Source organism: Cyprinodon tularosa, unplaced genomic scaffold, assembly GCF_016077235.1.
Source record: "Cyprinodon tularosa strain WSP-4 unplaced genomic scaffold, ASM1607723v1 ctg1234, whole genome shotgun sequence".
Lineage (NCBI taxonomy): Eukaryota > Metazoa > Chordata > Actinopteri > Cyprinodontiformes > Cyprinodontidae > Cyprinodon > Cyprinodon tularosa.
In genome coordinates, this window is record NW_024038042.1 from 31830 (window position 1) to 56656 (window position 24827).

At 43.0% G+C, this 24827-nt stretch overlaps 2 protein-coding genes across 2 annotated transcripts; both read left to right on the top strand.

Annotated features, from left to right (window-relative positions):
- The first annotated feature begins 2463 nt into the window (after positions 1–2463).
- LOC119777399 (extensin-like) lies at positions 2464–20593 on the top strand. The gene is made up of 4 exons (XM_038276266.1): positions 2464–2481; positions 13304–13539; positions 17518–17707; positions 19652–20593. The coding sequence occupies exons 1-4, from the start codon at positions 2464–2466 to the stop codon at positions 20591–20593; spliced, it is 1386 nt and encodes a 461-aa protein (XP_038132194.1).
- Positions 20594–20728: 135 nt separating this feature from the next.
- Positions 20729–24322, top strand: LOC119777400 (gamma-gliadin-like; the record flags this gene model as incomplete). The annotated part of the gene is made up of 3 exons (XM_038276267.1): positions 20729–20806; positions 23840–23899; positions 24155–24322. Coding segments are annotated over exons 1-3 (306 nt in total), but the record flags the coding sequence as incomplete, so codon positions are not given.
- Positions 24323–24827: the final 505 nt, after the last annotated feature.

A 24827-nucleotide genomic window follows, 5' to 3' on the forward strand; every position in this document is an offset into this window, starting at 1 on the left:
CTCATGACCTCCTCCAACACCCCACTGAGTTATTTGTTGATCTCATGAGAAACACCTTAAAACTACTATTGTTAACATTTTCTACAGGAAAATATCACTACTACTTTCAAGTCTTGTTTGCTATATTTAATAATTTAGTGCAACAATGTTTGGCTTTTATTACAAAAAAAATAGTTGTAAACTTTATATAAAGTCATTATATTTTTTTAATAAACAAAAACAGTTTGTTTTACTGAGTTAACCTATTCTACCCTTGAGTGTGTGCGTGCACAGTTGTATGTCTTTGTGTGTCTCTTTCGCCCTGTAACAGACTGGTGACCTGTCCAGGGTGTACTCCGCCTTTTGCCCATTGACTGCCGGAGATAGGTACCAAGCCCACCTTGATAGAATAAGCGGGAGAGGATGGATGGATTGATATAATTCTTAATTACCTTTTACATGAAGTTTCATAGTTTAGATTTATTTTTGTTTATTTAAAAATATATTAAAGGATGTAAGTATGGGCTGCTGGACACAAAAATTCAGTTTCCATGTCATCATTTTAAAACACATTTCTTTGTTGGGATCTGGAGGTCTGTCCACTTTCTCCACCAGAGGGCGTAGGAGATCTCCTGGAGCCAGAGCTGATTGCACCACCTGTCGCTCATCTGCTCATCAGGAGATCCGTATTTAAGGAGGCGGAGGGCTTCACTCCAGTGCCAGAGTGTTTGCCAGTAACGGTTAGCAAGCCTGAGCTACCCAGCCTGTCTGTAACTCTGATTCCTTGAGAACCGAACCTGACCTGTTTTCTCCTCTCTACTTCCTAGATAGAACCTGCCTGAAACCTGAAACCCTGGAGAGTTTCTCTGCCGGTGATCTGCCTATCCGTTCTCAGAGGAACTCTGGAGAACAGTTCTTGTGAAAGATCTGCCTGCCCGCTCTCAGAAGATTACTTGAAGGAAACTCAAATCAGTGATCTGCCTGCACTCAATAAGCTCTGCCTCCACCTTAGCCCTCAGCCTGCCGACAGCCTCTGGACCCTCAAGGTTCCCCCCCTCTGCAGCTCTGCTCCACTCCAGAACAGGTACAGACCTGCACTCTCTCTAATCCTGCAAAATACCTGGACCTCCACTAACTCCTCTGTCCTCCTCTGCAGTGAACCCACTCGTGACCAGTCCAGTCCCTTCCTGGATCTGATAAATCTGTGTACCTTTTCAGAACCCTCTCGTGACCAGACGAGTTCCCCACTTGGACCTGATCATAAAACTTGTACATTCATCAATTAATAAACCTTTGAACTTTTCTTCTGCCTCCGAGTGTTCTGCATGTGGGTTAGACACGTTAAACCAAACATGACATTCTTATTTAAATCATAAGACATAACTTGATATTCAAAGGAATAATGGTGAATACGGTGCGTCCACACACAGGTCCTGGCAATATGAACATTTACCTGCAAAAATTCGATGGCATGTTTTTCTTACATTAGCAATATACAAATAAAGACCTTTTGTTAACATTCCTCCTGAGTGCCTCAGAACTCTTTTAAATGTTCTACTTACTGAATGGCTTAAAATAATCTCCTCTATCCAACTACCTGTTGGGGATACAAGGAGCTGCAGACATCTCTTCTTTGCCTGATGGTCCAATAATACCGGTACCAGTCTAGACAACATTTTGTCTTAAGAAATTAGATCTATCTTACTATTTGTACTATTTTTACTTTATTTTTGTTCTCACAGCTTGTCTTTCTGCATTCTAGAAGGGATTTGTCAGTAATACAAGGGATGCTAAACCTCCCCTGTAAATTTCATAAAATTATTGTTGAAATACAGATTGGCAAACTTCACAGCCGCTATTTTCACCTGTTGTAGTAATGTGTTTTATGTGTTTCAACATTTGTTAATGCAATATGCCAGGTTTGCATTTAATTAAGATAATTTAGCCTCTCTTGTTTTAAAAAGCAGCAGCTGCCACTGCTGCATTCACAGGTCTGAACCCGCCTCTCCTGGAATAACTTCTATGACCCAAGCACGTTGCTGCTTGCCTCCATTTTCGGTTCCCCTGCAGCTCCAGTTTGTCTAGGTTGTCTAGTTTCCCCCTCCAGGGTGTGCTGTTCACCTTCCTACTCAGTCGGTGACTACCTGTCAGAAAGTTTCAATTCAATATGACCTGCCTATGACAAGAGATGGCTGACGTCTTTCTCTCTGGTTATCAGTAAATCTGTGTTTTTTTGGATTTATAGCAGTTTTTTACCATCTTTTTCTGTGTCCTCTTTATATTAAAAAGTGTAAATGCATTTGTTAGTGTACTGTTTTTATCTAAGGTTTCTCTTGTCATTGGCGGGTCATAGTTATCACATTAGCAATGTACCAATAAAGGCTTTTTTAGAACTTTCTCCTCAGTCCGTTAAACCTTTTCTAAATTTACTGTTTTTGTTGTTTTAATAAAACTGTAGCTGGTATCCACACCTTCACATGAATTATGGAGTCTGTCATCAAGGTAAGAAATGAGGTTTGTCTAGATACCTGTAAATTTGAACTTTTTGCTTGCATTCTTTTGGGCCAGGTTTCATGACCTTGTCTAACACCCTACAAAGGTATTTGTCGTCCCATGAGAAACCTTCTCTAAAGGTTGAAAACACTGTTTTTGAAACAAATGCATAATTTTTTCTACTTGTAATTTGATGCCTTGGATTTATTTTAAATCTAATTGATAAAAAAAATCTTTATCTAACTTTTGTGTCAATCTTATTTTTTGATTTTAAAATATAACCAATTTTCAGACTGGTCTTTAATTAATACATTAAAGGCAAGTTGGTATTATTTAAATTGAAGAACAACATTTCAATTTAAGCTCCAAACATATTATTTGGTAGTATATTAATTCTACTGTACAAACCTGTGAGGATATTTGCCATCCATCCAATCATCAATCCATCCACCTATTTTTTTAGGCTTCTTTTCTTCTGGTGCTATTGTGGTCAGTTTAACCACATTTTTACAGGAAATTTATTTATTTATTTATTTTTTTAATTTATTTTTTAATTTATTTAATTTCAATTCTTGAGTATATGGAAGGGAAAATCAATCAGTTGCAATTTGTTTACCAAGCTGGGAAAGGTGTTGAGGGTGCTAAGCTTTATATTTTAGGCTTTCTTTGTAAGCACTTGGGATGACAGATTCTAAATGAATTCAGTTGACCCCACCAGCTAGTCTTGTGGATTTTAGATTTTTTGTCTATGAGGGAACAGAGAGTCCTTGTTAACAACCGCCCATCAGATCATGCCTCTGTATCAACATCTTCACCTCAGGGTTGTGTTTTTATCTCCTCTTCTTTATATTTTCTACAAAAATTAAATATTTTTTGATTTTAGATGTGAAAAGGATCCAGCCACCAAGAGCATTATTCTTAGTCAAGGTGTGGTGTTGGATGCCTCGTATTGAGTATGAGTTTCTTGGCAAAATGTGTGACAACCATCTTAAGTTTAAGGTTAAAACTGTAGCTGTTGGGAAACAAGCTAAACAAAGAATGTACCTTCTAAGAAAACATAGTCTTTTTCAGTCCCTTCAATTATCTTGGTAGGTTTTTTTAGGCTTTGATCAAGAATCGCCTTTGTCTTTATTTATCTGTTGGTATAACTGTCCAACATTGAAAGATAAAAAGTCTTGTGTCATTAAAATCTGTTCTAAAATCATAGGAGTGAATCAGAGGGACTTGCCTTCCTTTTGTTATAAACAAACTGGAAAAAAAAGCATAAGTCATCTTCTCCTCATCAGAACATGTTCTCAAAAAAAGGATGATTGTTTTTGCCTTTAGGGCATCGCTATAATGCCTCACTGTAAAACAAACCACTATGCAAATTTATACCAACAATCATTCAACTTTTCATTTCTGTATATTGTGGCTGGTGTGTTGTTTTTTTTTTATTTCTAAAAACGAAAATATGTTTTTTACTGTCTCTTTTAGCAAACCAATAATTATCCCCTGCCAATTCAATTCAATTAATTTTATTTATAAAGCGCCAATTCACAACATATGTCATCTCAAGACACTTTACAGAGACTATTAAACCAGATCATACAGAAAGATTTGTTTAAATTCAACTATTCAATTCAATGTCTTGAAAAACAGCTGATTGCATTGACTCATTGACATGAAACAATCCTTCACACTAAGCATGCTTGTAGCTACAGTGGAGAGGAAAAACTCCCTTTTAACAGGACAAAATCTCCAGCAGAATGCTCAGTGGGAACATCAACTGTCCAAGCTCTGACAGGGCAACGGTAATATCCCTCTGGCTATCTTGGCTGCCGTTTGACTGGGCAGGGCCATTTTGAAAGGCTGCTACTGTACAGTAAGTTGGGAGAAGATGTACCATCGTTGTCCAGGTCATGTGACCTGGAAGAACGTATTGCTTTATGGCCACAGGCTCTTATATAGTCATGGAGCTAAGGCTTTTGCTCCACCATTTTTCTGCCTGTTTGACTACTGGTCATGGCTGAGGCAAGGAAAAAGTTTAAACCTGTGTTTTAGTTTCTACATCAGATGAAATACAAACAGTAGGATGTTCATGTATTGAAGGACAAAACAGAGTTTGCATCCATTCTGCTGATATTGTGGTATTTAGCTTTTCAACATTTTAAATGCACATAATATTTTTTGTGCTTCAAAATTGTATTATTTCACTCGTTGTGAAACAAACAATTCAGGTGAATTATTTCTAATGTCCTAACTCTATATATGTTTTATTTATTTCAAATTCAGGTTAAAAATGCTATGAGGCACGGAAAAACAGGATCGTCATGAACTGATGCACAGCAAAGGGGGAATGCAAGGACGAGAAAGAATATGGAGCTGAAAAGGGTGAAGCCAATAAAGTTTCATCACCATAAAGTAGAATATACCCAGGAAGGCTCATGAACATCAGATCCCATGCACAAGGGTGTCATAAACAGATAGTTTGCCCAAACTTTTTAAGGGCAACAAAGATTTTCAAGCCCATATCACTTCTTCTGTGATGCTCCGACTGTAAGCTGTAAATAAATTGTACTCTTCAGAAGTGCTACAGATTAGATGTAGGTTATTAATCTTCTCAGTCTCCTCACAGCCAGTGTGATCTGGATATGCCCCACAGGCACAGCAGTATGCTGACGTGCAGGACGTTTGCACCAAACCTATGTTCAACTAAGCCCAGCACAATTGGAAAAGTGAAACAAACAGAAACAAATAAAAAAAGGCATCACAGCTGCGGCATGATGCTAGAAAGCTGCAACTGACTGCAAGCTAAGCAAAGAGTGTGCCTTAACGGAGCACAAATAACCCACAGAAATTCCTCAATGAACACTTACACCCTCTAACCCACCATATTTCCACTAAACATGGGGGAAAAAAAGTGAGGACAAAGCAATTGGGTTCATGGGGGCTCAATGTTACACAGTGGAACAGAAAGGCCCAGTGGAAGCTCAGTCACCATTATGTTACCATTTCTTGTCTTTACTTTGTTTCTTCCAAGCTTAGCTTGTTGTACAATATTTCTATTCCTGTTGGAATGCAAAAAATAATAAGTTTCAATTTGTTTTCTTCCTGATTTGATTTAGTTATGGTCCTTGATGCTCTGCTTCTTTCTGTATTTTTGCTTCTGTCTCCTTGAACCCCAGTCGGCCTCGGCAGATGGCCGCGCACACTGAGCCTGGTTCTGGTGGAGGTTTCTTCCTGTTAAAAGGGAGTTTTTCCTCTCCACTGTCACTCCAAGCATGCTCAGTGTGAGGGATTGCCTTCAAGTCAATGAGTTGACACAATCCAACTTGTTTTCCTTTGATAGAAAACTTTTAATCAATCTGACTGTATGATCTGGTGAACTGTAAAGTGAGATGACGTGTTGTGAATTGGCGCTATATAAATAAATAAGGGTTAGCAAATATTGGTAGTTCCTTAATTGTAAATAAATCACAATAATACATTTAAAAATATATATTTGCTTGTGATACGTATAGTTTTAGTTGATCTGTTGATCAAAACTACATAATTTAAAATAGTTTTTAAAGATTTTGAGGTTTACTGAAATTGTAACAAAATATGGATTGAAAGTAAATAGTATTTATGAACATTTATTGAAAAGAAGGTAATATTTCAGACAAAGAGATTGAGTTTGGTTTTATTTCAAATGTGACTATCCATGACATGTTTTTTTTTTTTTCTGTCATTTTCATAATGGTTTGTGAAAGTTATGCTTAAGTGCTTGAGAGTGTTTTTAGCTTTTTTTTCCCCCAAACAGTTAATATTTAGATTTTACATTTTGTCTAAATTATTAATTAAATCTAACATCAAAGAGTACATTTTTGGCTCTTGAGAGAGATGACCTAAATTATAAGCAGACAAAAAGCTTACCTGTTGGTGCAGCAGCTATTTTGCACTGCTTATGCAGTCGATGTTGCTAAGTTTAGAATAAGCTTACGTAGAAAAGATGGTGTCAAACCAGCTTATGGCCTTTGTCCAAGTTTTCACATGTGTACCATTGTACTTCAAAAAAAGGTCAGCTGCTCCTTTTATCACCATCTGTCCTCCACATGTGCTTTTACAAAGATTAATTATTAAATTAATTGGTTACATATCAAATCAAGGTGGATCCATTACAGCTGTGAAAAAACGTAATTATCCAGGAAAGATGATTTCATTTCATTATATTCTGTCTAAATTGTTAATTGAAAATTAAATAAGCAATATGTTGACTATAGAGACAACCGACATAAAGTGTTTTTCTTGAGGTGTAGTATAAAAAATATGGTGAAACAAGTCCGTTAATTGAAATCCGGCTATATATTCTTATGCCAGCTTTATAAAAGTTATATTATTGAATGTTTAATCTGTTTCCTTTGCTTGGGAGGATGATGCATACACAGAAGGACAGTGCATAACTCTCCTGGAATGTAAAATATCTGACGCAAAAAAAACAACCTCTGACATTAAGGTCACTGACATTTATGTTCACTGCTTAAGTAACACTTTTCAATGTTAATTGTGATTTTATTCTATCTGATTCGTATCTATTAATTAAGAACATTCATATATCGTAGGGGGAAAAAAGTGTTTCTGCTGCCCGTGTCACAACGGGAAATTTCCGTTCAACCCTTGAGGAACTTGATAGTCATCTTAAGCATAATTTGGAAGATCTTCTGAATTTCTGGTCATATGCTGTCATTTTAAAATACGTAAATACGTTTTACATGATTAAATCTTCCGCATTTAAAAACTCAAAGATATGTTCTGTCACTCAAAGATTTATTTTTTGTTTATCCATTTAGAAATAAAAGGGCCTCATCCACAAATAGTATCTAATTTTATGACAGTGTTTTAAAGAATAGAACCTGACATTTTCTGAGCTTACGCTATTGTGGTGCAACACCAGTGAATTGCTGTAATTCTTTTCCTATGCAAGGAGTGTCCACTCTTTAATTAGACTTCCATCACTAGATTGTTTTTTTACGCCAGAGAATAATATGGGTAATAATTAACTTTGAGTGACCTCTGAAAGCCTTCCTGTTTTGTCACAAGAAGCATTTCAAGTTTGTCTTCTTTCAATAACAAACAAGTATTTTTAGATACTACTGGTTGGTTATTATAGGTGTACACTAAACAAAATTTTTGTCAGAGAAAAATAGGTTCCAATATTTTCCAATTCTTGTATTAGTTTGAAAAAACAGAGGATCTAAGTATAAGGTTTGTTTGAATCAGAAAATGAAATTAAATGTGCATTTTAGTACAGTGAGGCTCCACAAAAACCAGAAAATAGAAAATCTTTACGTCAACCTAAATGCCTAGCCTCTCTTATGGTGAAGATCATCCAAATATAACACCATATTTAGCAGCATTATCTATAAGTCTATCTCTCAGACAATTAGCACACATACATTTCCATATATAAAATCACTTAGCGTATAGCTTCACCAATATTCTTAGTATGTTTATGAATCCATCACTTACATTTTTTGAATGCTTTAAAGCGGTTTCTGTGGCCTGAATATATACTTCAAAGCAAGGATGGCTCCCCCAGTACCACCAGATAGCCCAATAGTTTTAAATAAACAATACCTTTTGAGGTAAGGGCAACCCATGCCTCAGAAGTTAAGGGGTGTTCTGTAACCAGTTGGTTGCTGTTTTGTCCTTGGATAAGGCATTTCACCCACATTGCCTGCTGGGTGGCGCCTGTATGGAGCCTCACAAATATCTGTTTGCTCCACGGTTATTTTAGCTACAATGTAGCTTGCCACCATTTGTGTGTGAATGCCTGAATGCAAAGCACTTTTTGGTGCTTGGATTTGTTAAAGCGCTAAATACATGCCACTTGAATTTATAAAATGTAGTTCTCTATGATGGTTGGCTTTTTGTTTCATGGGAATTGAACATACTAATAGCAAGACTGCATATATCTTACAAAAACATGAGACTAATGTTAGAAAATTACGATAAAACCATTAAATCTGTATTTCTAACAAAGATAGTGTAATTCCAATAATAGTCAGAAAGTCTAATGCCTGTTTAACAATTATCATTTATGCATCTGGTACCTTTAGTGTTATAAATAAGCTTCAAGATAGAACATTTCCTTAATTAATTTGGCTGATTAAACTACATGAATCTAATGTGTTTGTGATTTGCCTATTTTTATAATAGTCAGAACAGTATTAGGAAGTCCCAGCATATATTTGAGTAACAAGTTTTAGATTGACTGACTTGGAATTAGCATAGACTAGATTGTTGTTTTTGTTTTTTTGTGTCATAACTGTGACTGGCTCTGTTTTACAACTAAGTTAGAACTATTGTCAAGCAGCAGGTTGCAGAGGAAAACATAGAAACAAACAGTTTAACAAACCGCAAAGATGGAAAAACAAACTGTTTTCTTTTTTTAATGCAAAATCAAGACAGGAGAAACATTTTTTTTCTGTTACTGCTGATGTCTTTAATAGCCAGGAAACAGACTTATAGCAAGTATCTTGGACAAATTTGACCATATATTGTTCAATACATCAACCAAATGTGGACTAAAAAATGAATTATTAAACTGGAAACAGAACAGTAAGATATGCAAATATAAAAATAAATTTTTTATCACTATGAGGTATAATATGATAAAAGATAATTCACAATCAGTTTATTATAAGTAACTAAATCAAAATGTGTTTATTTTATGTACAACAGTGTTTTAAGCCTTTAGAAATGGTTTCTCATGGGATTGACAAATACCTCTCTAGGGTGTTGGTCAGGGTCATGCTAACTTAAAAAAAAATCTAGCAACAAGTTGGAAACTCGACCAAATTGCAGGTATCTGGATAAACTTAAATTCTTACCTGGTCGACATTCTCTGCGCCAGACGTGACATTTTTGATACCAACTATTACAGTAACAGCCATTCAAAATGGCCCTTCCCAATCAAAGGCCAGCTGAATGGCAGCCCACTTCCCTCCAACTCCCAGTGAAATCCCCTCTCACTTCCAGGCACTGGAGTGACCCCTTCTTGCATATTTTTTTACTCTGACTCCACCCTTTCAATGAATTACAGGGTCTGACCAGGAGATGATGCCTCTCTTTAGATCTTAATGTCCGAAAATCATGACAGAAAAAATATTTTAGTACAAATATTGATGTTTAAAAAGGAATTGCAGGGGACTACCCAAGGACTTGTCAGAGACCATCAAGGAAAGTGGGGAAATTTTGCATGGCTACTACTGTATGTCAAAGAAAAATTATAAATGATTTTAAAAATTGCTGCAAGCCAAACCGAATATGCTACTAATTGTGTTAAAATAAATATGCAGATATATAAAGATTTACATTGTATGTAAAATCAACTTATTATTTTCTCTCCTTAGTATGAGGGTTTTATACTTATATTTATTTAATAACACATTTATATTGTCAAATTACTTCTTAAATAGATGTGTAAGGTATCAATAAGAGCCTAACTCAGTGTTTCACGAACCAACACACACAGACATCAAGGTGTGTCTACTTTGTAAGTTGCTTTGGATAAAAGCGTCTGCTAAATGCATAGACATAAAGGGCCTCAGCTGTGACATTGATTGTGTTAAGTTTTACCAGAATTACAGAAACAGAAAAATTTATATTTCTCAAGGTTACCCAGTGTTGCAAAGTTTTATTTTTTCCCTACAAAATACATTTTGCATTTAAAGGACAGACTGGAGAGATAAAAAATCCAACTTGCTTGAAGTCAAGCTTAATGTCAATGCAGTACATTATTTTGTTTTCAGGATATAATCATCAGAGCTATACTGTAGATTTTCCAAGACTGTCAGAATGACATCTAGATTTACTGTCATTTATGTAAGACAGGATAAACACTTTAAAAGAAGACACACCTAACTATTCTTTATACGGCTATTATGTCGTTAGTCCAAGGCTGTCGTCATATCTGAGAAATTATAAGAAGGCTAATAGAAAATATTTTGAACAGCCTTTCCTAAGAATAGAGTTACTGCTATTCATTAAAGGCTTGATTAACACTTTATTGTTCTTGTACTTCTTGTACTTCTCTAAGTCATTGCCCTTTGTGCCGCAGGCAAAAGGGCAATGACTTAGTACTTTCAGCAGACACAGCTATAATTTTAAAAGTTCATCATTCATGAACACAAAGTTCGGCTGACAAAATGGGATGAAGGGATGGAAAAGAAAATTAAATATAAGTGAAACTTATTAAAACATTCAAAGTTTATCCAAGTAAGATTTCTTTAAGATTGGACTGTTTTTATCCATTTATAATGTGTGAGTTTCTAGGTCCAGTAATCAAGTTGAGAATCAGTGAATCATGTGTTATAAAAATAAGTATAAATATATTTGTGTCTTTTTGTTATTTGCTATCCAAGTTTATAATTTTCTACAATTTTTTTTTTATTCCAAGAGTTTGGTCCACATGGAATTCAGCTCTGATAACATAGGCAGTCTAGTTTTAATTGTAATTGTTATCAAAATTGGCTGTAGCTTTGTTGACTTGTTTATCAATTAAGGAAAGGCACTACTGACAGAAGAAGAACAACAGAAGAAGTCTCTCAGATACAGATAATAGTTTGACAAAGAGGTACCTGCACCAAGACTTACTCAACTTTTTTAATGTCAAAATACTTTTATTTGATAAAATATCATGGATAGACTTAATAGTTAAATCAAATCAGTGGTTAAATATATATATATATATATATATATATATATATATGTAATGTAAATATGTAAAAAAGTGTTTAACCAGCTGTTAGAGCTTTAAGGGTGCATTTATGTGCAGACGGACAAACACATACAAGAAACTAATTATTTCAAACATGCAGCTTTATTGTCTTTGACGTCAAACTAATCCAGTAATTAAAGGGTGGACATTGCTTGCAAGCAGGAAACAGTCTGCATACTGCAGGTGTCACTCCAAGGGTGTGACTTCATAATTCTTCCCTTTTCATTGAATCATACTAACAAATATTTCAGGAGCTCTCCTTTACATAAGAAAACATTGTCAACGAATGGATACTCATCTAATATTCCACTTATATTGCACTTAAAGTTTGTTCAATATTAGATGAGTAGAAAGAAAATCTATTAGAAAGAGAACATATCAGTGAGTTTTCCTTTGCTCTTACAGTTGAAAAAATACAAAAGATGTATTCCTCTAAAAAGTATTAAGTTATAAAAAAAAAATAATACATGCACTTAATGAGAAAAGTCTAACAATATTTTCCAAAGAGAAAATGAGATTGAAATTGAGAGAATTCTAGCCCTGATACAAGTGAGCTTAATGCATATTTTATTTTAAAGGATTTTTGAACATCGACTGTGATCGGTTTATCCTCAATTAACAAAACATTATAACAAAACATTAAAAAGTAGCCCATGTGAAGGTTTGTAAGATTTAAGGTTCACCTGGTCTTTTTATAATAAAGTCTTATTTAAGACTATGATGCTATTCAAGCATCAAAGTCATTATTTCTGCTTATTTATAAATACATATTTCCTGTAAGGCCAAATATCAAAGAGTCACACAGAGACAAATTTTTCTTTTGCTATATTTAATAAATTACATATGTTATGAAGTTTTTCTTCATCATAAGATATCTTAATATTGTAAGCTGCATGAAACTGATAAACTAACAAAAATAAAATAAAAAAATATTTTTTTGTTATTGCAAATCTGTGTTTGAAAGTACACTAACACTTAATCTATATATTTCACCTTTTTTTGTATTAAATTGTAGACTTGCCTGACTAAACTGAAAGAAAACATGAACTTAAGTCACGTTCTTATATCCAAAAGCCAAAGAAATGCTGGTCAACCAGTCTTGAGCAGATCAGACAAAAATGTTCAGCTGGTAGCCACACCTGAGATAAAGCACTATTTACTTAATTGCGGACTATTTTTCACCTTAACATGCACCTGACGTCACAGTACCTGCTCTTGATGCATATAAAGGCTGTGCTTCAACAGTGAATAGTACCAATTACCCAGCAAACTGATAGGATCAAGAAGCATCATAACTTCTGTTACAGGAGTGAAGAAAACTTATTACACAGGACTTGTAGGTGATGTATTTCAACTGATAAAAAAAAAATTCTATCTATATATATGTATATCTGTATCTCTCGCTCTGTCTATATATATATATATATATATATATATATATTAGAAGTGTTTTAAGAAAAATGGAAATAATCTTTGGGGCTCTGACTGTCTATGATGCTTGATGAACAGTTTAAGTCGAATAAGTGAATTAATATAATCTTTTTCATTTATGTCAGCCTATGGTGAGTTCTTTGTTATAAGTACAATAAAACTGTGATGTTTCTAAGTAATGCCAATCTATTTTTTTTTTTTGATTAGATAACAACAGACACAAATTTGTTTTGTTTTTTGTTAGCAAAATATCTTTGGATGACATTTAGTTGAAAGGATGATAAACAAATACACAAGGCAGAAGTTAAATAAATTCATACTCTACATATGGGTCATATGGATTCGGGAAATAATTTTTCTAATTTTCTTTAACACAGAAATCAAAATAAGGAACAACAATGAAGATTTTCTGGATACTACTTCTTATAACTGGTAAGTTGTACACAACTGAAACTATGATGTGGCGATGATTATCACACTATGAATATATATACATTTAATTTATACTAATAATACATATAATAATTATACATTCAAATCTATGTATAACCAAAGTCGAGATGATGAGCAACGCTGCTCCAACAACAACCACTGTTGCTCCAACAACAACCACTGTTGCTCCAACAACAACCACAGCTGCTTTAACCACCACCACAGCCACTCCATCGACCACCACAGCGACTCCAACCACCACCACCACAGCTGCTCCAACTACTACCACAGCTGCTCCAACCACAACCACAGCAGCTCCAACAACAACCACAGCAGCTCCAACAACAACTACAGCAGCTCCAACAACAACCACAGCTGCTCCAACAACCACACCAGCTGCTCCAACAACTACCACAGGTTCTCCAACAACAACCACTGCTGCTCAGACAACTACCACAGCTGCTCCAACAACCACCACAGCTGCTCCAACTACCACCACAGCTGCTCCAACAACAACCACAGCTGCTCCAACAACCACCACAGCTGCTCCAACTACCACCACAGCTGCTCCAACAACAACCACTGCTGCTCCAACCACCACCACTGCTGCTCCAACTACCACCACAGCTGCTCCAACAACAACCACTGCTGCTCCAACCACCACCACAGCTGCTCCAACAACCACAGATGCTACTCCAACAACTACAACAGCTGCTCCAACAACTACCAAAGCTGCACCAACTACCACAACAGCTGCTACAACAACAACTGCCGCTGCTCCAACAACAACCACTGCTGCTCCAACTACCACCACAGCTGCTCCAACAACAACCACTGCTGCTCCAACCACCACCACAGCTGCTCCAACTACCACCACAGCTGCTCCAACAACCACCACAGCTGTTCCAACAACAACCACAGCAGCTCCAACAACCACAACAGCTGCTGCAACAACTACCACAGCTGCTCCAACAACAACCACAGCTGCTCCAACAACAACCACAGCTGCTCCAACAACAACCACAGCTGCTCCAACTACCACCACAGCTGCTCCAACAACAGCCACAGCAGCTCCAACAACCACACCAGCTGCTGCAACAACTACCACAGCTGCTCCAACAACCACAGCTGCTCCAACAACTACCACAGCTGCTCCAACAACAACCACTGCTGCTCCAACTACCACCACAGCTGCTCCAACAACTACCACGGCTGCTCGGACAACTACCACAGCTGCTCCAACTACCACCACAGCTGCTCCGACAACAACCACTGCTGCTGCAACCACCACCACTGCTGCTCCAACTACCACCACAGCTGCTCCAACAACAACCACTGCTGCTCCAACCACCACCACAGCTGCTCCAACAACCACCACAGCTGCTCCAACTACCACCACAGCTGCTCCGACAACAACCACTGCTGCTGCAACCACCACCACTGCTGCTCCAACTACCACCACAGCTGCTCCAACAACAACCACTGCTGCTCCAACCACCACCACAGCTGCTCCAACAACCACCACAGCTGCTCCAACTACCACCACAGCTGCTCCAACAACAACCACTGCTGCTCCAACCACCACCACTGCTGCTCCAACAACCACAACAGCTACTCCAACAACTACAACAGCTGCTCCAACAACTACCGCCGCTGCTCCAACAACAACCACCGCTGCTCCAACCACCACCACAGCTGCTCCAACAACAACCACTGCTCAAACCACCACCACAGCTGCTCCAACTACCACCACAGCTGCTCCAACAACCACCACAGCTGCTCCAACAACAACCACAGCAGCTCCAACAACCACAACAGCTGCTGCAACAACTATCACAGCTGCTCCAACAACAACCACAGCTGCTCCAACAACTACCACAGCTGCTCCAACTACCACCACAGCTGCTCCAACAACAACCACAGCAGCTCCAACAACCACACCAGCTGCTGCAACAACTACCACAGCTGCTCCAACAACATCACAGTGCTCCAAAATTCCCACCAAAAGCTGCTCCCAAAAAAACACAGCCCGCCCCAAAAACCACCACAAGGGTGCTCCAACAACAAACCGCGCTGCTCCCAAAAAAAAACCACCCCTGCCCCCAACCCCACCACAGTGCTCCAAAAAACAACCACTGCTCAAACCAACCCTACAGTGTCCAATACCAACCCGTGCTCCCAAAAAACAACCAGCAGCTCCAACAACCAAAACAGTGCCCCCGCAAAAAATAATTTACCGCTGCTTTCCAACTTTTCCCCCACAGCTGCCCCCCAAAACTACCCAGCTTTTCCAATACCCCACAGCCCGCTCCAACCCAAAAACCACTGCTCAAAAACCAACCCCCACAGCTGCTCCAAAAATAACCAAAAAAGCTGCTCCAACAACAACCACTGCTGCTCCAAACACCCCAAAAAAAAGCTGTTTAAAAAAACCCTTACAGCCCGCTACCAAACCCAAACCCCAAAAGGTTTCCCCAAAAAACCACGCCCCGCTCCAACAACCAAAAGCTGCTGCCAAAAATACCAAAAGTGCCCCCACCAACAACCAAAAGCTGCCTCCAAAAACTACCCCAGCTGCTCCAACCCACCCCCCAAGCTGATCCCAACAAACAACCAAAAGCAGCTCCCAAAAACCACACCAGGGCTGCAAAAACTACCCCCGCTGCTCCAAAAAACTACCCCAGCTGCCCCCCAAAAAACAACCAATTTTGTCAGAAAATACCCCAAACTGTCCAACCCCCCCAGTCCACCAAAATAACTCCCAGCTGCTCCCAAATACCACCACATGTCTCAAAAAACAACCCCCCTTTTCTGGGTCCCAAACCCCCAACCACTGCGGCCCCAAAATACCACCACAGCTGCTCCAACAAAAAACCACTTTTGCTTCCCAAACCAATACAGCGCTCGAAACCCCCCAGCTGCTCCAAATACCCCCACAGTGCTCCAACAAAAACCCCTGTCATAACCACCCCACTGTTTCTTCCCCAAAAACCACCCCCAAAACTGCTCAAAAACCCAAAAAAAAACTGCTCAGACCAACTACCCCAAACTGCTCCAAAATACCAACCCAAAATGCTCCAACAACTACCCCCAGCTGTCCCAAAAAACCCCCACAGCTGCTCCCAAAAAACAACCACTGCTGCTCCCAAAACCCCACTGCTGCTCAAATACCAACACCTGCTACCAACCCCCATACAGCTGCCCCCAAAAACACAACAGTGCTCCCACTCCACCACAGTGCTCCCAAAAACAACCACTTTCCCGCTCCAAACCCCACCCCTGTTTCTCCAACTACCACTACCCGTGCCCCCAAAAAACCCCCAAAAGTACCTCAACAACACAAACCCGTGGGTCCAACAAATTCCAAGCTGCACCAAATACCCCAAAAACTGCCAACAACCCCCAAAAAGTATCCCCAAAAAACTTAAAAAGTGTGCAAAAACAAAACCCCTGCGGGGCTCCCCCCAAACCCCCCACACAGTTGCTCAACAACAAACCGCTCCCAACCACCACCACGCTGCTCCAACTACCCCCAAAGCTGCTTTTCCCAAAAACAACCACGGGTGCTCCCAAAAACCCAACCCCAGTTTCTAACAAAAAAACCCCAGCTGCTTAAAAACAAACCCACGGTGCTTCAAACTACCACATTTCCAAAAACCAGGTGGCTCCAAAACTCCCCCATCTGCTCAAAAACAACCATTTGCTGCTAAGAAAAATACCCCCCAGCTTTCTCAAAATTCCCCCACAGGGTGCTCCAACAAACTACCACGGGCCCCCAAATAAAAAAACCCCTGCCTTTCCCAAAACAACCCCTGCTGTTCCCAACCCCCCAAACCCCTGCTGCTCAAACTTTCCCCACCCGCTGCCCCCAACCAAACCCCTTTCAGTGCTCCAAACAACCACCAAAAGCGCTTCCAAATACCACCCCAAATGCTTCCAAAAAACAACACTGCTTCTCAACCACCCCCAAATGTGCTCCAAATACATACCCGTGCTCCAAAAAACCCCAACGCTTTCTCCAAAACTAAAAAGTGCTCCAAAAACTACCACAGGGTCACCAATACCACCACAGCCCGCCCAAACCCCAAAACAGGGGGGCCCCCAACAAATAAAAAAATGCTTGGGGGAAACCCCAACCACCTGCTGCTCCAACCCAACCCCAGTGCCCCCAAAAAACAAACCAAAGCTCCAAACCCCCCACCCCCCCGCTGCTCCAAATACCACCACGCTGGTCCAACAACAACCCAGTGCTCCCAAAAAACAACCACAGCTGTCCAAAAAAAAAAACCAAAGTGCTAACAACCACACCGCTGCTTTTAAAAAACTACACAGTTCTCCCCAAAACCACTGCTTCTCCCAAAACTACCACAATCTGCTCCAAAAACAAAACCCTTGCTGCTCAAACAACACCACCCGCTGCTCCCCAAAATACCCCCAAGTGGGCCCCCCAAAATACCACGGTGTTTCCCCAAATACCAACCCCCAGCTGTCCCAAAAAAATACCCAAATGCTCCAACTCCCCCCAAAAAATGCCCCCAACGCCCCACAAGGGTCCCACCAAATACCCCGGCTGCTCCAACTACCCCACGGGCTCCAAAAATACTACCACAGCTGCTCCCTACCACCACAGTGCTAAAAAACTAACGGCTGCCCAACTACCCCCAAAAGGTGCTCAAAATTTCTTCCCCCCAGCTGCTTTCCAAAATACCCCCACAGCTGCTCCCAAAAAACCCCAACAGCTGCTTTCCCCAAAAAATACCACAGCTGCTCAAACCCAAAAAACCAAGTGCGGGCCCCCAAAATACACAGCTGCTCTAACAACAACCACAGTGCTCCAACAAAAACCCCAAAAAACTGCTGCCCAAAAACTACCCCAAAACTTCTCCCAAAAAACCAAGCGTCCCAAAACTACCACAATTTTGTAAAAAAACAAAAATGTGCTCAGACAAAACCCCAAACTGCTTCCCCAAAACTACCAAAGGGGCCCGCTCCCCAAATACACCACAGCTGCTCCCAAATATACCCCAATTGCTCCAAAATACCCACCAAACTGCTCCAAAAAGGGGGCCCCCACCGCTGTCCAAAAATACCCCGGGGGTGCTCCCAAAACCACCCAGTGCTCCCCAATACTACCACAGTGCCCCCAATACAAAAACCCCGCTTTCCCCAAAAAGCCCCCAAGTGCTCCAACAACACCACAGCAGCTCCAAATACCCAACAGCTGCGCAACAATACCACCGCTGCTCCCCAAAAACAGCCCCAGTGCTACAACTATTTTCCCGTGGGTTCCCAATAGCACCACGCTGCTCCAACAACAACCACAGAGCTCCAAAAAACCCCACCCGTGCTCCCCAAAAATAACCCCAGGTTTCCAACAAAAACCCCCGCTGCTCCAAAAAACAAAAAACTGCTGCTCCCAAAAACTACCCCCAAACTGCTTTCCCAAATCCTTTCCCCAGGGTTTCTCCAAAAAACAACCACTGCTGCTCCCAAAAACAAACCCCTGCTGCTCCAAAAACCCCCCCCAAAAGCTGCTCCAAAATACCACCAAGCTGCTCCAAAAAACAAACCCCTGCTGCTCCAACCCCACCACCCGCTGCCCCAACTACCACCAAGTGCTCCCCCCCAAACCCCCACAGCTGGGTCCAACAAACAAACCCCAGCAGCCTTTCCAAAAACCACAGCTGCTCCAAAAAACAAAACCCAGCTTGCTCCAAAACTACCCACGCTGCCAAACAAACAACCAAAAAGTGCCCAAAAAACCACCCAGCTGTGCAACAACTACCAAGCTGTTTTCCCAAAAAAAACCCCAGTGCTCCAAAACTACCACAGTGCCCAAAATACCCCCACAGCTGCTCCAACCAAAAACCACCGTGCTCGACAAAATACCACAGCTGCTCCAATACCCCCCAAAAATGCCCCCAAACTACCAGGCGCTCCCAAATACCAACCCAGCTTTCCCCCAAAAACTAAACCCCAGCTGCTCCAATACCCCCACAGCTGCTCAAAAAAACAAAAACCCCCTGCTGCTCCCAAACCCCCACCAATGGGTGCTCAAACTACCCCCAAAGCTGTTCCAAACCCCCACTAAAGCTGCTTTTAAAAAACCACCCCAGTGCCTTTCCCAAATACCCCCCACAGGGTTTTCCAACAACAACCACTGCTGCTACCAACCCCCACCTGCTGCCAACTACCCCTACAGCCCTTTTTAAAAACCCAAACGTACTCCAACAACTACAAAGCTGTCCAAAAAACTACCCCAGCGGGACCAACAAAACCACAGTGCTCCCAAAAACCACAACGCTAAACCCAAAAACTAAAAAGCTGCTGCAAACCAAAAAACTGCTGCTCCAAACCCCCCACCCCAGGGTGCTCCCAAAAACAACCAGGCTCGAACCCCCAACCGCTGCTCCCAAAATAACCCCCACAGCTGCTCCAAAAAAACCCCAAAATGCTCCCAACAAAAAACCCAGCTGTCCAAAAAACCAAAACCAAACGCTGCAAAAAACACCCACAGTTCTCCAACAACCACAGCGCTCAACAATACCAATCTGCTCCAACTTTCCCCCACAGGGTGCTCCCAAATACCACTGCTGCCCCCCAACACCAAACCCCTGCTTTTCCCAAATACCCCTTTCAGCTGCTCCAACAACCACAACAGTACTAACAATAAAACAGCTGTCCAACAACTTCCACAGCTGCACCAACTTTTACCCCAGTGCTCCCAAAAACCCCAAAAAGCTTTTCCAAAAAATACAACAGCTGCTGCAAAAACAACCATGCTGCTCAAACCCCCCACCCAGCTGGGTTCCAAAAAACAAAACCCCTTTCTCCAACCACCACCCCAGCTGCCCCAATACCCCCAAGCTGCCCCCAAAAAAAAACCACAGCTGCTCAACCCCAAAAACCACAGCCGGCTCCAACAACAACCACCCGGCCCCCAAAAACCCCCCAAAAAAACTGCTGCAAAACTACCCCAGTTCTCCAACAACCCAGTGCTCCCCAAAAATTTCCAAAATCGTCAACAAAAACAAACCCTGGTTTAGACAACTACCCCCAGCTGCTCAACTACCACCACAGTGCTCCAAAACCCACCACGGTGCCCCCAAAATACCACCCCAGCTGCTCCAAACACTACCACAGCTGCTCCCCAAACAACCCCCAAAGCGCTCCAAAAAGCCCCACAGCTGCTCCAAAACTACCCCGGGTGCTCCAAAATACCACACCCGCTGTTTCCCAAATATCCACAGTTTTCCAACTACCCCCAGCTGCTCCAACAGCCCCCAGCTGCTTTCCAAAAAAATACCACGGGTGCTCCAAATAAACCCCCACAGCTGCCCAACTACTAACCCCAGCCCGCCCAACTACCACCACAGCTGCTCCAACAACCCCAACAGCTGCTGCAAAAAACTACACAGCTGCTCCCAACATACCACAGTGGGTCCAACAAATTTCACATGCCCCCAAAAACAACCCAGTGCCCCCAAAAAAACCCCAACGCTGCGAATAAACTAACCCCAGCTTCTCCCCAAAAACCACAGCTGCTCCAAAAAAACAAACCCCAAACTGCTCCCAAAAAAAACAATTTTTAAAACAAAAACCCCGTGCTTTCCCAAAAACTACCCCGGCTGCTCCAATACCAAAACCCAAATGTCCCAAATACTACACAGCTGTCCAACTACCACCACAGCTGCTTTCCCAAAAGGCCCCCACAGTGCTTTCCCAAAGGTACCGGTGCTCCAAAAAAACCCCCACAAACTGCCTTTCCCAAACTTCCACAGCTGCTCCAACTACACCACAGTGCCCCCAACAGCCCCCCACAGCTGCTCCAAAACTACCAAAAGCAGCTCCAACAACCCCAAACAGCTGCCCGCAAAAAAAAATACCAAAAGCTGCTCCAAACAACAGCCAAAAGTGCCTCCAACAACTATACAAACGGGTCCCAAATAGCACCACAGCTGCTCCAACAACAAAAAAAGCAGCTCCAACAACCACACCAGCTTGCTCCAACAATTCCCCCAAAAGGGTTTTCAACAACAAACCCCTAGCTTTCTCCAAAAAACCCAACCACTGCTGCTCCCCAACCCCCACCCCAGCTGCTTCCCAAATACCACCCGTTTCTCAACAACAACATGTTTCCAACCCCCACCAAGCTGCTCCAACTACAACCCCAAACTGCTTCCCAACAACCCCCACAGCTGCTCCAACAAAAAACCACAGCAGCTCCAACAAAACCCCAGTGTCCCAACAACCACAGTGCTCCAACAACTACCCCAGCTGCTCCAACAACAACCCCAGTGCTCCAACAAACCCCACCAGTTTCTGCAAAAAACTACCCCAGCTCCAACCCAAACCCAGGCTCCCCAAAATACCACAGCTGCTCAACCCACCCCCAAAAGGGCCCCAACAAAAACCACTGGGGCTCAGCAATTTCCCCCAAATGGGTCCAATACCAACTAGTGCTTTTCCCAACTACCACAGCTGCTCCAACTACCACCACAGCTGCTCCCACAACTACCACAGCTGCTCCAACAACCACCACAGCTGCTCCAACAACCACCACAGCTGCTCCAACAACCACAACAGCTGCACCCACAACTACCACAGCTGCTCCAACAACCACAGCTGCACCAACAACTACCACAGCTGCTCCAACCACCACCACAGCTGCTCCAACAACCACAACAGCTGCTCCCACAACTACCACAGCTGCTCCAACAACCACCACAGCTGCTCCAACAACCACAACAGCTGCTCCAACAACTACCACAGCTGCTCCAACAACCACAACAGCTGCTCCCACAACTACCACAGCTGCTCCAACAACCACAACAGCTGCTCCAACAACTACCACAGCTGCTCCAACCACCACCACAGCTGCTCCAACCACCACCACAGCTGCTCCAACAACTACCACAGCTGCTCCAACAACCACAACAGCTGCTCCAACAACTACCACAGCTGCTCCAACAACCACAACAGCTGCTCCAACAACTACCACAGCTGCTCCAACAACCACCACAGCTGCTCCAACAACCACAGCTGCTCCAACAACCACCACAGCTGCTCCAACAACTACAACAGCTGCTCCCACAACTACCACAGCTGCTCCAACAACCACAACAGCTGCACCCACAACTACCACAGCTGCTCCAACAACCACAGCTGCTCCCACAACTACCACAGCTGCTCCAACAACCACCACAGCTGCTCCAACAACTACCACAGCTGCTCCAACAACTACCACAGCTGCTCCAACAACCACAACAGCTGCTCCAACAACTACCACAGCTGCTCCAACAACCACAACAGCTGCACCAACAACTACCACAGCTGCTCCAACAACCACCACAGCTGCTCCAACAACTACCACAGCTGCTCCAACAACCACAACAGCTGCTCCCACAACTACCACAGCTGCTCCAACAACCACAGCTGCTCCAACAACTACCACAGCTGCTCCAACAACCACCACAGCTGCTCCAACCACCACAGCTGCTCCCACAACTACCACAGCTGCTCCAACAACCACAACAGCTGCACCCACAACTACCACAGCTGCTCCAACAACCACAACAGCTGCTCCCACAACTACCACAGCTGCTCCAACAACTACCACAGCTGCTCCAACAACTACAACAGCTGCTCCAACAACTACCACAGCTGCTCCAACCACCACCACAGCTGCTCCAACAACCACAACAGCTGCTCCCACAACTACCACAGCTGCTCCAACAACCACAACAGCTGCTCCAACAACTACCACAGCTGCTCCAACAACCACCACAGCTGCTCCAACAACTACCACAGCTGCTCCAACAACCACAGCTGCTCCAACAACTACCACAGCTGCTCCAACAACTACAACAGCTGCTCCCACAACTACCACAGCTGCTCCAACAACCACAACAGCTGCTCCCACAACTACCACAGCTGCTCCAACAACCACAGCTGCTCCAACAACTACCACAGCTGCTCCAACAACCACCACAGCTGCTCCAACTACAACAGCTGCTCCCACAACTACCACAGCTGCTCCAACAACCACAACAGCTGCTCCCACAACTACCACAGCTGCTCCAACAACCACCACAGCTGCTCCAACAACTACCACAGCTGCTCCAACAACCACAACAGCTGCTCCAACAACTACAACAGCTGCTCCAACAACCACAACAGCTGCTCCAACAACTACCACAGCTGCTCCAACCACAACAGCTGCTCCCACAACTACCACAGCTGCTCCAACAACCACCACAGCTGCTCCAACAACCACCACAGCTGCTCCCACAACTACCACAGCTGCTCCAACAACCACCACAGCTGCTCCCACAACTACCACAGCTGCTCCAACAACTACCACAGCTGCTCCAACAACCACAACAGCTGCTCCCACAACTACCACAGCTGCTCCAACAACCACAACAGCTGCTCCAACAACTACCACAGCTGCTCCAACCACCACCACCACAGCTGCTCCAACAACCACCACAGCTGCTCCAACAACCACCACAGCTGCTCCAACAACCACAACAGCTGCTCCCACAACTACCACAGCTGCTCCAACAACCACCACAGCTGCTCCAACAACTACCACAGCTGCTCCAACAACTACCACAGCTGCTCCAACAACCACAGCTGCTCCAACAACTACCACAGCTGCTCCAACAACTACCACAGCTGCTCCAACAACCACCACAGCTGCTCCAACAACCACAACAGCTGCACCCACAACTACCACAGCTGCTCCAACTACAACAGCTGCACCAACAACTACCACAGCTGCTCCAACAACCACCACAGCTGCTCCAACAACCACAACAGCTGCTCCCACAACTACCACAGCTGCTCCAACAACCACAACAGCTGCTCCAACAACTACCACAGCTGCTCCAACAACCACAACAGCTGCTCCAACAACTACCACAGCTGCTCCAACAACCACAACAGCTGCTCCAACAACTACCACAGCTGCTCCAACAACCACAACAGCTGCACCCACAACTACCACAGCTGCTCCAACAACCACAGCTGCTCCCACAACTACCACAGCTGCTCCAACAACCACCACAGCTGCTCCAACAACCACAACAGCTGCTCCCACAACTACCACAGCTGCTCCAACAACCACAACAGCTGCACCAACAACTACCACAGCTGCTCCAACAACCACAACAGCTGCTCCAACAACTACCACAGCTGCTCCAACAACCACCACAGCTGCTCCAACAACTACCACAGCTGCTCCAACAACCACCACAGCTGCTCCAACCACCACCACAGCTGCTCCAACAACCACCACAGCTGCTCCAACAACCACCACAGCTGCTCCAACAACCACCACAGCTGCTCCAACAACCACCACAGCTGCTCCAACAACTACAACAGCTGCTCCAACAACTACCACAGCTGCTCCAACCACCACCACAGCTGCTCCAACCACCACCACAGCTGCTCCAACCACAACAGCTGCTCCCACAACTACCACAGCTGCTCCAACAACCACCACAGCTGCTCCAACAACCACCACAGCTGCTCCAACAACCACCACAGCTGCTCCAACAACCACAACAGCTGCTCCAACAACTACCACAGCTGCTCCAACAACTACAACAGCTGCTCCCACAACTACCACAGCTGCTCCAACAACCACCACAGCTGCTCCCACAACTACCACAGCTGCTCCAACAACTACCACAGCTGCTCCAACAACCACAACAGCTGCTCCCACAACTACCACAGCTGCTCC